At 34.0% G+C, this 14,264-nt stretch overlaps 1 protein-coding gene across 1 annotated transcript in view; it reads left to right on the forward strand.

The window, feature by feature from the left end:
• Positions 1 to 512: 512 nt before the first annotated feature.
• Positions 513 to 14,264, forward strand: part of LOC142335554 (uncharacterized) — a 35,401-nt gene continuing 21,649 nt past the window's right edge. Inside the window, exons 1-4 of the mRNA XM_075384091.1 lie at positions 513 to 779; positions 1,489 to 1,624; positions 4,046 to 4,191; positions 5,090 to 5,135. Of these exons, the coding sequence (XP_075240206.1) occupies positions 513 to 779; positions 1,489 to 1,624; positions 4,046 to 4,191; positions 5,090 to 5,135 (595 nt within the window). The remainder of the gene's footprint in view (positions 780 to 1,488; positions 1,625 to 4,045; positions 4,192 to 5,089; positions 5,136 to 14,264) is intronic.

The following is a 14,264-nucleotide window of genomic DNA, read 5'->3' on the forward strand; positions in this document are numbered from 1 at the left end:
AGCTCAAGTCGCGCTAATAAACAACTTCTAATTGCCTTCAGTCTTTTTCTAATTTAAGATTGAATTTATTTTAGAAAACAGACAAAAAAGGTGTTTTGATTATCTACAGGCCGTTTAATAATGTGAGAAATTAATTATCTATTCAAATTTGGAAGTGCAAATCTGACTCAATTTTGTTCAGAAGCTTCAATAGTTTGGAATCAACTAAAACGCCGCCTGCTTTGAAAGAAAGTTAACCTATAAATGTTTGTTTAATTTGATGAACAATGGTTAACTATCGGTGGGTAATTTTGGTTGTAGTTGGGTTGGTAACTTATGACATAACAGCAGGAATGATAATTCCAGAGATTGATCAATACACTTTAACATTAGCGTCCGGTGACCCTATTTTATGCTTAGTTAACTTTTTACCTGGTATCCCATTTTCCCTAAACTTCATTCAATTATGTAAAAACGGATTCGTTGCTTTCGCTACAATCCCGCTCTTTCCAACCATCTTCTCCATCTCTGACATGGACTCTTATTCTTCTCCAGTTGACAGTATAGTCATTGCACCTGGGCTAATTGAAGACCCTGTGGCCTTTTTTCCACAATCAAGGCAAACAAGACAAGTTGATGACTATTTCACCCAAGTTCAAGTCCAGTTCAGGCATATAGGCCCGGGGGATTCCTTGTTGGCCTTGTTTACAAACCTGGTACCTGGTGTCACTCCATCTGTGGTAACAGTTCTAAAATGGAGTGTGCCGTTTGAAGAAGGCCAACGCCGCAAAAGACGTCAGGTTAATCAAAAAGATCTTTTATGTTAGCTAAAAATCCACCCACCCCCCTCAGTAAGTTATACCCACCCCCCCCCCCCCCGAGTTACAGAGCACGTGTCATTACATAGTAAACCATGATATAAAAATATAGCACGTGCGTCTTTGGGTGCACGTGCGTCTTTGGGGGGGGGGGGGGGGGGGGTTGGTAAGTGTTTAAACGGAAAAGATGCAAAGTTTCTAATGAATTGCAACTTTAAGTTTGACAAAAACTACTTTCGACGTAAATATGAACCAAACAAACGCTAAAGAGGTTACACGTAATGTTTTCTAAGGCTGCAATCAACAAAACAGATACAAGACAGTTTATGTACGTCAGGGTTAAGTTAGCACGCCTCCGATAAATTTGATGATATGAAAATTCAGTTTTTTGTGTTAAATTGCTTCACGCTATGTTCGTTATGCTCGATTAGCAAAAATCGGAGCGTACAACAAAATTAGCAGGAACAGATTCAAATTTTGACTTCGATTCGAACAAGTTTTGGACAAAGTTTGTAAAAGTTTTAAGATCTAAATCTATAAGATTTTAAGTTTGACTCATATAGTTATAACGAAAGCAAACGTTCAAGAAAATTTAAAAACAATTTTTACTATACAAATTTTTACTAAACAAATTTCATGTCTAATCACTTTTTATAATGTCTGGTTATTTTAGTTTACACTTTGTGTTTAGTTATTTGATACGAATGAGTACAAATTTGCGCTATTGTGTGAAAATGACAGATGCTATCTCATTTTCGAATACATCTTACTCAACAATGTCGGATCTCCTCCTAACTTCATGAATGTTGGAGTCAGAACTTCCACTTGTTAGACTTTCATTTGTTTTGGTCTTATCCACACAAAAACGCCATTCCACACCAAAATCGGCGGAATTCTACCGCAGAAAACTTGCCCTAACTTGTCCACTCAATATCTTAATACATGGGAAGTATCTTTGCAATAATCCCCCTGGTACCTAATGGGGAATAGCTCCCCTTTCCGTGCTATACTTTATGATACTATTCTTGACCGACAGATCAGATAGCCTCATACCAGTTTCTGCTCACGGTCAAACTTCTCATGTTCCGTGGGATGTACATCGCAAGCGTGGATCAGTTATTGAGGCAATGCCACCAATTGGGAATTTTTTAATGTTTATATTATATTTCGGCTAGCTGCTATAGCATTGCCTATTTTGTTCTATTGCGCTTAACATCCTATATTCTCTTTTTTTTCGGATCTTTTCAACAATTGCCCCCCGTTCCTTTGTACCTAGCATCAGTTTTGGCGCAATTGCGGACCGTTGTTCACCACCATGCCTCTCATGTGCTGTGGGATGTAATCCGGAAGTCTCGGGTTGTCACCGCCAGTCGGAAATTCTTTTTGCTTTGTATTCCAATTCCACTAGTTAATAAAGCAGGGAGAGTTTTATTTAATTCAGTTTGACATAGTTTGCACATGGTGAACGCGAAGTAAGCCAAAGTTAAAGTAAGCCGACATAAAAGCAAGCCGAAATTTATGTATTAATTATGCAATCTATCAGAAATAATACATTGTTAACCGTTAAAATCAACACTGCTTGAGTATCAGAGTGCATAAACAAAAATACGACAATTTTTAGATATCCAGTGGGTGCGGGCCTCAGTGGACCACTCTACATGGCCATGATTCTCATCCGCTGAGGGATGTGATCCGGAAACCGCGGGTCGGTTGCGACGCGCGCGAAGCGCGCCCACCGGTCCGCCAGGGGCAACTTAAAATACGGGTATCCCAAAGTTTTTCGGCTTACTTGACCTAATTTTTAAATCGCGACTCGCATGCCTACCGACTTGCTTGACCGCCACCTATGCGCATCGGTGGACAGTTATTAGTCTTCTTTGATTGGTTAATAAATCGCTCGCTTAACTTCTATTCAATAATAGCTCCCACACCTTTTCCAAAAGGGAGGCAACTATTGAAAAGATCATTTTTTTTCGTTGTTAGTCTTTTTGACGGGTAAAACAATACTCTATGAAAATCTAATCAAAAATGCCCCCTTTGCACGGGGAGACAATTGAGGAAAATGGAAAAAAATCTCATGAGAAAAATGAATACTGCCAAATTTAACTATGATTAAATTTTGTCAAATTGTGTGAGAGTTTTAAGATAATTGGGAGCGGTAGTTGGAGTGAACTAATTACGAAGCATATTGTCAAAATTTTGAAAATTTTATTGGCAAACTTTTACATTTAATCTCATGTAATTATAAGCCATAATTAAGTTTAAAACAGGGTGTTGGAAATTTTAATTGTAAATCTTGATAGGATTTTGTCTTCTGCAAAGTTTTGTTAAAGGGTACTTCATGAGCTGGAGTTCTCGAACGTTCCATGTAATTCTTCAAATTAAACTAAAAGTACTATTTGTATTTCTGCACCGCCCTCATTTACATCAAATATTGGTCAGTCCCTGATAACTTTTTATGAATCTAAAAGAACAATGGCACTATGACAGGATTGTTTCAGTTCCTATAGAATGAATAATTCATTTACTTGATTAGCAAGCATTGGAATATGAACTCATGGAATCAAACTAAAAGCAAAACAAGACCAGAATAAATTCCTTGTTGTCTAAAAAAAATATTTCTGCTCGATGTTTCGATCTAAAATTTTTTGTGGAAGGTATCTTGTTCATCACGGCATGACTTTAAAATCAGTCATAATTTTTGATAAATGCTGGGAAGATGCTAGATGAACAGGAGTTCAAAATTTGGGTATCAAAAATCTTATTTAAAATTTTATTCAAAATTTTTATCCATAACCGCCCACCCCGGCTGATGTGTGCGCGCATAATCGCCCTGGTCCAGACCGACCCAGACCTAAACCGCCCTGGTCCAGACCGTCCCAGACCAAAACCGCCCTGGTCCAGACCGTCCCAGACCGAAACCGCCCTGGTCCAGACCATCCCAGACCGAAATTGCCCTGATCCAGACTCAAGCGCGGTCGACAGTCTTTATCCGCTAGTAGTGCTCTCGAATCCGGCTATAATCAGACTCAAGTGTGCTCATTCCGTCTTTCAGAACCTGTAATTTCCTGCACACAAAGGTCAGGTGTGCGCTCGAACTGGTCTGGACCAGTACAATTTCAAGCGCACACCTCAGCCTGGGCAGTCTTACATCGCTTTTAGTGTTTTTTTGGAGAGGGGTACTGGGGGTTTTTCTTACTTGGGCTTTCCTCTTTTTGACCCAATAAGATTTGTTTGTCTCCTTTCAGGTCAATCGTGGTATCATCGGGCTACCGGAAGAGCAGACGTGGGCTGTGTTATGTTAAATGGTGGAAATATTAACCCGGGCACCTGGGTCTACGAACTGAACACAGATGTGAACCAATTTCCCATCATTCAATACCTTCCTGAAATAGTATGTTTTTCTTTTTAAAAAATAATACTCTGTTTGTTCATTTTCCAGTTTGGGACTTAGATGCAATTTGAAGTTACTAGAATTAACAAGGAAAAAGCGCTTATTTAAGAATTAGTGGTTAATTAAGTGCGTGAGCACGCAAAAAGTTTATAATGCGAAAAAAGCAGTGAAAAAAACTCCTATATACACAGCCAGAATTTAACTTGCATGAACTATCGTCATTTTCAAATTCGCAAGTTGTCAGTTATAAGTATAAGTTAGTTGGCTGTGCTTCAAGTCACAGAGAACTTCTTACGTTTATCGAGAATCGACATCTGGTTCAAAGTGACAGGCCAAAATTTCGAAGTGACTTCTGCGTAGTCACGTACTTTGCCTTAAATACGCAATTTACAAGTTAAAACACGCAGGTTTTAAAATGCCGAAAGGTCATAGAAGCCAACTTCTGGATATGTATATCGGAATTTTTGGCATTGTGTCTCCTGCCACTGCAGATTTTCTGCAAGTTAAAAGGTGCCAGGTTATAATTATAAATAAAGTTAAGTGACTCTGCAGAAGTTCTCAGTAACTTCATTTGCGTAGCGTATTCTATACTTACCGAATTTGTATAGGTTTAGTCACATTAAACGATCTTCTGTTTCGGATATTAAAACCAATAAATGTTGATATTAAAGTGTTATGGCCATCTTTTTTTAACAATTGGTGACAAAAGATACTAACTTTATAATGATCTCAGCATTGATTTACATCTATAGGTTACATAACTCTGATGAAGTTATTCCCACAATCTGCATTCGTTCGTGCGAGAACCGCATAGTGGTTCGAGATGTAAGGCGGAACTTTGAAAGTTTATTTGTGATGTGTAGCGAACAATCATGACCAGTTTTGTTTCACATTTTAGCAGTCTCCCCTGTTGTCAAGCTGTCTGTTCGAAGGAGGTGAAAGTGGTAAGACATTACGAGCGTCTACCGGTACCGAAAAAAAAACTACTTTCCGGTACCGACTTCTGTTCAATGCGTAGTGCTCAATTTTGGTGAAAATGGTTTCCACAAAGCAATTAAAAGCCTTAATATGAAAGCGAGTATCAAATAAATGTGAAACGTAGTTACGTTTGGCTGTAAGGTCAATTAACAAAATTTTAATCCTTTTAATCCTTTTGCCGCTAAATTTTACGATTTAATGCTTTTTGATTACTAAAATGAAGGATTATACTGCAATCATTCTGCCGCAAAATTCGTCAACAATATTTTTTGGTGGAACGCGTTTTCACTTTCCAACTTCCAATTTGAATGTAAAAAATACTGATTGGAGTTTCCATATAGGGCACGGCCTTTTCGTCCGCGAAGTTTGAAAACATATACGTTTCCTATGTTAAAACATTGTGCGTGTGAAATATATTTCACACTCACAATGTTTTAACATAGGAAACGTGAAATCTGGTAACAAAAACAAGTAGATATACTTAAACATTTGGTTCCGGTAGACTTCCGTAAAGGATAATTCATAACATCATCAATATCCTGCAGACTAATTGAGATTGTTTCTATCGAAATACAGCTGGTTGTCTGATATTTTGACTGAAAAGATGTGACAATGACCGTTTTTGACAGGCATGTTGAGGTAAATTAGTTACGGTTTCTTGACCGACATTTTCCTTTTTGACCCTTTTTCAAAGTAAGAAATGCGCTTTTTAGAACGGCATTTTTATTAGGATATGTGATTTCCCCAACTACAATTCTTCCTTTGATTTTTGCGAAAAATGATGTTTCCTCGAAGTTGACAAAAAAACTGATATTGATGGCTGACCAATTTTAAGCAAAAACCTGATTAGGATAACGCAAGGTATTGTAAGCGCTAATTGAAACATTTAGGTCCATACTTGAAAATCCACTTGACGATTCGGTGGTCGAACAATGTATGATATTTTGCAAGACTTTCAAGATGTCTGGAAACAAGATTATCAGATTTTTGCAACATCTTACAACTTAGCTGTTTTCATGAGAGCTCCTGAACAGTAAGCATACATCACATCATTTCCTGTAGAAGGAACCTTCCAAGATCGATAGTTTCTACTGCAAACATTTTAGTAGATGCAGCTGGTTATTCTGGAAGAAGTCTTATATTTTAGGTGGATTATAAATAGATAATTTTTTAACTCAAGAAAAACGAAAAAACAAAATCCATTAGGATTGATGGTTTTTCGACACACACCAGATTTAGTTGATGCTGCATTTTTCCAAAGACAAATGTTTTTACTTTTTGCGGTGTAAGAAACAGAAACTCTTTCGGCAAAATTTACTCCAACAAATTTTTCAGCGAAAGTCAAGTTTATGTCCAATTCAACGTTACATGAACTCACTTCAAGCAACATCCTTTGAATTTTCTTAACATTATGTTGGCAAAAAGTTCTATGTTGGCTTGATTTCTAAAGATTAAATATTTTACTCAAAGGGATGAATCCTTAACGCCATACAAAAGTGTTAGAGTTGAAGCAATTACTTTTCCATATATAGAAAAAAAGTTAGGCTAATCTAACACGATATTGTATAGGCAAAGATAGTATGTTTTTTTTTAAAAAAAACCCCATCATGTCACAGCAGTTTTGTCAACACCCTTAAAAGATAAAAGGCTTTTGCAAACTATTGTATCCTAGACGTTGTTCGCAAAGTTTTTTCCACAGAAAAGTATAACTATATTTAAATTTTCTGAAAACACCAAGAACACGGTTCTCGTTTACTTCCTTATTCATTCTGCACAGCCGAAGGGTCTGGCTTGAAGATAAAAAAAGATTATAAATAATAGCTTCATGGTCGTTTTGTTAATTCTCTATGTTGTTTTCTGATTCACCATGATTTAATAAGAAAAAATATAAGCTTAATTTTCTGAAGCTGTGTTAAGGTGTAAACAGAAAAGGCAAGATCTTAATTTTCCGAATCACTGTATGGAAAACTACTTACGACAATATTCTTGAATGCAAAAATTGTTTGAATCTCTTTTGGATTTACATCTTTGATGTACTGTAATATTTCATGATATTTCGGATAAACGTTAAGTTTTGGATTAAATTTAACGTGAATTGTTTTGAAAAGTTTTGTCTTACATATAAAAACGTTATATCGTCAAATATCCTAGGACCCGTTTAGAAACAAATACAGAGAACCTGAATTACCATAACAACCCGGGTTGAAGTTTCTTTGATTTCATAAAAGATCATATATGTATCTTTGTATGATTACCGAAAATTCAAATAGGATCCTAATATGATAAACAAGAAATCATACATGAAACTAGTACGGTTACCAAGTATCATACTTCTGTTTCTCATAAAGATTTATCATATGTTTTTATCTTCACGTTTTTTGGTGTTTTTTTATTCAATAAGGCATCACCTATGTCATTCCCCCGCATTAATTTGCGATCCGCCAAAAGATTCAAACGTAAAATGTCATTTGCAAATTTGGGCACTAAAAAAACCGTAAGTCAGAATAGATAATTAAAGTTTTGATTTTAACTGTAGCTTATTTATACCTGTAAATGCTCATTTATAGGAAACATTTAATTTTTTTTTTAAATTAACCCCAAATTCGTTTTCTGAATATGTTTAAATTGCAAAGATATTCTTTTAGCGCACACAAAGAATCAATTGTGTATTGCACGTGGGATATAATATATTAATATGTCCTCTGACTACGGGAGTTTTTATGTGTCCTGGGGAATTCATAGGTCCTCTGACGTGGCACCAGTCAATAATTTGTGTGTCACAAATGTCACCTTGTATAATTTCAGAGAAATTTCTTCATCTTCAATAGAAAATGAAAATTATACAATTTTTAGGCTCTTTTTTATGATATCTGTAAGATTTTTAGGAAATCATATATGATCCCTGTAGGACTACCCACAATTTATACAAATCTATGAGTAGTGGATAAAACAAGGGATTCAACCACCAGCAAAATTTGTCCCTTTCTCCTAACGCTAATCGCGCATGCCGAATCGGGCCAAATTTTACTGTTTGTTGAATCCCTTGTTTTATCCACTACTATATTCACCACTATAAATACATACTACACGCACAATTTTGTGTACAAAAATGTACATAGCTAGTATAATTTATGCAAATCATACACTAATATCCAAAAGTTCTCAAAGCTAGATTTAAGCCTAATTTCATATCTAATATGCCAAACTAGACTGAAATAAATCAGGTTAATCATCTCTCAAAGTTTTTTTTCAATAGAATCGAATGGACTGAAAATAACTCAAAATTGCTAAGAACTGGATAATAAGAAACAAGTTTCTTTACAATTTTGACTTTAACCGGGAGACGATTGATCTATGATGCTTAACTGAGTGATTCTATGTACCTGGTTACATTTTTGAGCAGAGTCTTGGGAGGTCTACTTAAAAGGTTGACTCGCCTTTACCACGCTACGGCAGTACTGCTCGACCTTTCTTAATGGCAACTGTGGGGGAGGGTGCAACTACAGAATGCTTGAACACTTTTAATTTTAATTATCAGGCTGACTGAAGTCTAATATTAAGCTGACTGAACAATATTATTATATCATTTGTAGGGATATCAATATTAATATTAATATTAAATATATTTCTGAATAATCAATCACTCATTTATCATTTATGAAAATTGTAATTCTGTCATGCACCTAGATTGTAGCTGGCTATCCTTCTCAACTTCTGCCAAAAACATTGTAAGAAACTTTTTTCATTCTGGTAGTAGTCTGTTGAGACTAGGATCCTGGGTTAGCTTTCACACGCTTGAGAGAAGTTGATATAACTCTGGATAGTAGAGTAGGAATATCCTTTATCGTTCAATAGTTTTCTCCAGGGAATATCCTTATTGTTTTCTTGATGGTCTTGTTTCACTTTCCCCGATATGTATCCTCTGTCAGAAATTGTCAGTAGATATAAACGATTCAGCTTTCCCTCCATGTTATTGACTGTGGTGAGATAAGACTCAAATTCACCAATATTGAATGAACTCCTGAGTTTATTGCGGAAAGATAAATATTCCGGCACATTCACTTCAAACTTGTCCAGTGTTTCCTGATGCTCGTAACTTAGTACGTCCTTCTTGAACTTGGAGAGGAACAACTGGAAGAGTTCTCTTTTAGTTCGTTTTCCAGTCTCACTTTCATGTTCGGCGGTGTTGTCGGGTATGCATTTGTTCTCCTTACAAAATGTAATCATTTGATTTGATAAATTAGTCAGCTCGTTTATATTCTCTTCAGACAAAGAAGTGGATGATAAAGCTCCAGTTATTAAAGTCTCGTCAAATGACGAAAATTGTTTAAAGTTTTTCGCTAGTTTTTAAAATGAAGTGAAACTCATGATGAATAGCCAAAAGATGCCGTGGAGAATAAAGGTCCCCACGTGGAGAATTATTCTAGAACATTCTTTTTTCTAGAATATTCTCACATAATTTTTAACTTAAAATTAGTTATCATTTCCCAAGTAAATACATTTTTTAAAGTAAAATAACAATTAAATCCTTCTATTAAATTGAATGATTTGTATAATCTATTAAAAATTAAATAAAGATTTTAATAATACTCACTTTACTAGCTAATTTTTAAGGGTATCCTATATTCGAAATTTTCACTTGTTTTCATTCTATTAGTGGTGGTGGCTTTCTTTGTCAATGGCGGCGGCCATTTTAGCATGACATGCACTTTTCATTCGATCTGCTAAGCAGTGTAATGCGATGTTAAACCAAGCTTGTTGACTTCTTATACTATTATTGGTTGCTAAATATGAAAGAAAGCAAACAATAATAGCACAGTCAAAAACACTGAGATCGGTGGAAACACAGTGATTAGCCTTCTTGAATATTATACTTATAAACATGCTCTCTGAATTGATTTCTAGTATGACCATATCTATATCTATGAAGATAAATACATAGTCTACATTTCCTATTTCTAAATCTATATAATGATATATGTTTATAAACATTACACATACTACACGTTAGATATTGATCAGGATCAGAATGATGATATCCCAAATGTTCTATATAATCTTTAACCTTAACCATATTTTTACATACATAACAAGAATATTCTAATTCTTTACAATTATTACAACATTCTTTCCAAGGTTTATTTGTGCATTTATTGCATTTCATTTTCATTTTTCGAAAAATTATTTTTTGATTATTCCCCTAAAAAAATACATCATGTCTCAATCAACTAATAATAGTGTCATAAACTTCTGCGATGTCTGTAATCTATCCTTTGAGCCAAAGAAGGCTTTATACAGGCATCAATCATACGATCTCAAACATAAGGAACTATTGGAGAAAATGATTGAGTCTGAAGAAGAGGAAATCTCGGAGAGGGTGTATAATTTGGATGAAGACGATTATATTATTAAAACTAGGGCTAAAACTAAAACAGAAACTAAATCAGAAACTGAAACTGAAAACAATATCTATTCTAAGATTAGGTTTGTATGTAAAGAATGTCATGAAGAATTTAGAAGTAAAGTAGCTCTAACTACTCATTCATATAGTCACAATGGCATGTATCTAGAAAACACAGAAGACTTCGATATAAACTGAAGTCAGAAAATGAGAGAATTTTATATTACTGATAAAGGTGGGAATTACATTGAAGATATAGATGAAACAACTAATTACTCTTTAGAAGAAATTGAAAACTGTTACCAGTTTCGTAAAGTTAAGAGTTTTAAATATAAGATCGCGGCTGAATGTGATTATACGAAGAGAACCAAAGAAGAAGTTAAAACTACTAAAATATTTTTCAATACTGATTATATTAATAATAATGCAATATATGAATATGGTGACTTCAATCGGTGGCTAGATTTCGAAAAGGAAATATATGAAGGTTATAGTTATGATTTTGAGTTTCTTGGAATAAGAAGTATTCAGTTAAACATTGAACCAACTAAAGCATCTATTGGTAGTTATATAGATTTACCTCCTGATCTCAAAAACTCTAAATCCATATTAAATATACGTAGTTATAAATACAATTGCTTACAACTAATTATAACTGCATGGCTACATCCCGCCCCACACCATGCAACTCGAGAAAGTAAATATGTAGATAAATTAATTGAACCAAGACAACAACATGAAGATGATTTTGCTTATATAATAAGAATACAGAAATTGTATAATATTAATATTTGGGTATACACACCTTGTGGTAAGGGTAAAATAGAATTGTTTAAACAAGTGGATAATTTTAATAAAGATAGAAAAGATGTAAGAATACTAGTTTGGAGTAATGGTCAATTAGAACACTGTGCTCTAATTAAAAACATAGAAACCCTGTTAGTTCGCCCAAGTAAAAATAACATAAAATATTATTAATGCGATAGGTGTACCTATTGGTTTAACTCACAAATTAAATATGATAAACACGAATGCAGCACCTCATTCAAACCAGAGATTGTTTGTCCTAAGAAAAAACATATTACTTTAGTAAATGAACACAAACGTCAGAATATAAAAAATATTATAACTGCCGATATAGAATGTTGCATTGTTGAAGTCTCAACTAATGATTTAAAATATGTAATAGGTGAACATATTCCAATAGTTGTGGGTTACACCTGGCAAGGTAACATCAAACACTACTTCGGTCTAGGCTGCATCAAAAGATTTGCTAGAGATCTATTAGAAATAGAAACTGAGAATAATTTCAAACATAATGAAAAGATGATATTCACAGAAGAAGATAAATTGTATCATGAAAATAATAACACTTGTCATATCTGCAGCAAAACATGTATTAATAAAGTAAGAGATCATTGTCATGAAACTGGTAAATATAGAGGACCAGCATGTAAAATATGTAATCTAAGATACAAACATCAAAATCTCATTCCAGTAATATTCCATAATGGCTCTGGCTATGACTTCAACCTACTATACAGTGAACTCTTCAAACAGAATAATGATAAAAGAAGAGTGGATAACATACCACTAGCTGCTGGTAAGTCTAAGATGTTTAGCATTGGTTGTCCTAAATTCTTAGATAAATATAACTTCTTAGCTATGCCCCTAGATCAAATGGCAAAGATATATGGGTGTAAAACTAAAACATTATATCCATATGAATACTTTGGTTTAGACTCCGTGGGAACCACGACAAAGTCGTATAACAATCTTATAGGTAATCTAAAAACAGAAGACTTCAAATCCTCTCTACATAATAAATTACCAACACAAGAAGATGTCGATATCTTTAATAAAGACAACAATCATAAAACTGGTAAAGATCTAACTATAGAGTATTTACAAAATGATGTGGAAATATTAGACTACTGCATGAATGAATATGTTAAACTAAGTGTGAAAGAATGCAAGCTTAACCCACTACATTATGTAAGTCTCCCAGGTTATAGTTTTGATTGTTAGTTAATGTCAAGCGGTGTAACATTAGATACATTGCAAGATAAACAAATGCTAGATGATTTTGTTGGAGCAAAGAGAGGTGGTATATGTGGAATAATGGGAGATAGATATATAGATCGGCAAAGCCGCTTCGCGGATAACAGTGATGGTAAGACCATATGGTACATATACGCAAACAACCTATATGGTTATGCAATGATGCAAAAGTTACCTTATAAGGATTTTGAGTTTATTACTACTACCACTCTAGATCCGCCAAGCGGTTTCCTCGATGTTATATTGAATACTCCAGATGATAGTGATCATGGTTACTATATAGTTTGTGATATTGATTATACTAATGAATGTAAAGAGAGAACAGAACAGTTAGCACTAATGCCTAATAAAAGATAAATGATAATGAATTGGGATACCGACAAAGAAAGAAAAGTAAAGCAAGATCAGGGAAACTGCTTCACAGATCCGAGAAATTAATGTCCGACCAAAACAACAAAACAGAATATATGGTTCATTATAGGATGTTAAAGTTCTATGTTAAGATGGGAGTAAAAGTAACAAAAATACATAGAGTAATTAAATTTAAACAAGATTATATATGTAGCGATTATATGCAAAACAATACAAAAAAAGAGCAACAGCTAAAACTGAAGCAGAAAAGATGTAAGGAAATTAATGAATAACTCATTATATGGAAGAATGTGCATGAGTCCTCTACACTTCTTTCAAAGCAAGTTCTTGCATGATGAAAAAAAGATAATGAAAAGTGTAAGTAAACCAACATTTAGGAATATAACTAGATATAGGGATTATAGCCAAATAGAATATATAAAGAAAAAAATAGAATGTGATTCCCCAGTATATGTAGGTGTTACTATCTTAGAATTAAGTAAATTACACATGTATGATGTAATCTATAATATTCTACAACCATCTCTCAAAGATCTACAACTCCATTATATGGATACAGACAGTTTCGTATTAAGTTATAGTGAATGTAAAGTTAGTGATGAGCATATGGACTTAAGTAATCTAGACATACCTATAAAAACTAATAATAAAGTCCCCGGCAAGTATAAGAACGAGCTGGGAAGTAGGATTATTGAGGAATTTATAGTATTGTCCCCCAAAACATATAGCTTCAAAAATTATCCTGAAAACACTAAAGAAAAAGGAATAAAGAAGCATAATAATGCTAGGCTCATAGATTATTATGATGCACTAATGAATAATACACAGAGAACAGTAGATGAATGTAGAATACAAAAAGTTGGTGATAACATGACAACAACAAAAACAAGTAAGATTAGTCTAAACACATTTGATGATAAAATATTTTATGTAAATAATATTAAAAGCTATCCTCATGATGAGAATCTATATCTATTCAAAAGAGAATTGATAAAAATAATCCCCCAAGCACCAGTGAACGAACAAAATTCGCGGTTTACCAAACTGCATTGCAGATCAATAGATGGAGACAAAGACCTACTGGTTAAAAATATTCTAGAACTAACCATTAATGAGGATAGAAAGTTAATTGAAGTTGCTATTATATTATATAATGAGCTTTGCTAATTTTTAAAACAAATAATTATAGACCTAATTCATTCATTACATCCATAGGGTTGGTAGTTAGTATATTATAAATCATTATCTGAGCCATATATTT

Source organism: Convolutriloba macropyga, chromosome 2, assembly GCF_964194025.1.
Source record: "Convolutriloba macropyga chromosome 2, txConMacr16.3, whole genome shotgun sequence".
NCBI lineage: Eukaryota > Metazoa > Xenacoelomorpha > Acoela > Convolutidae > Convolutriloba > Convolutriloba macropyga.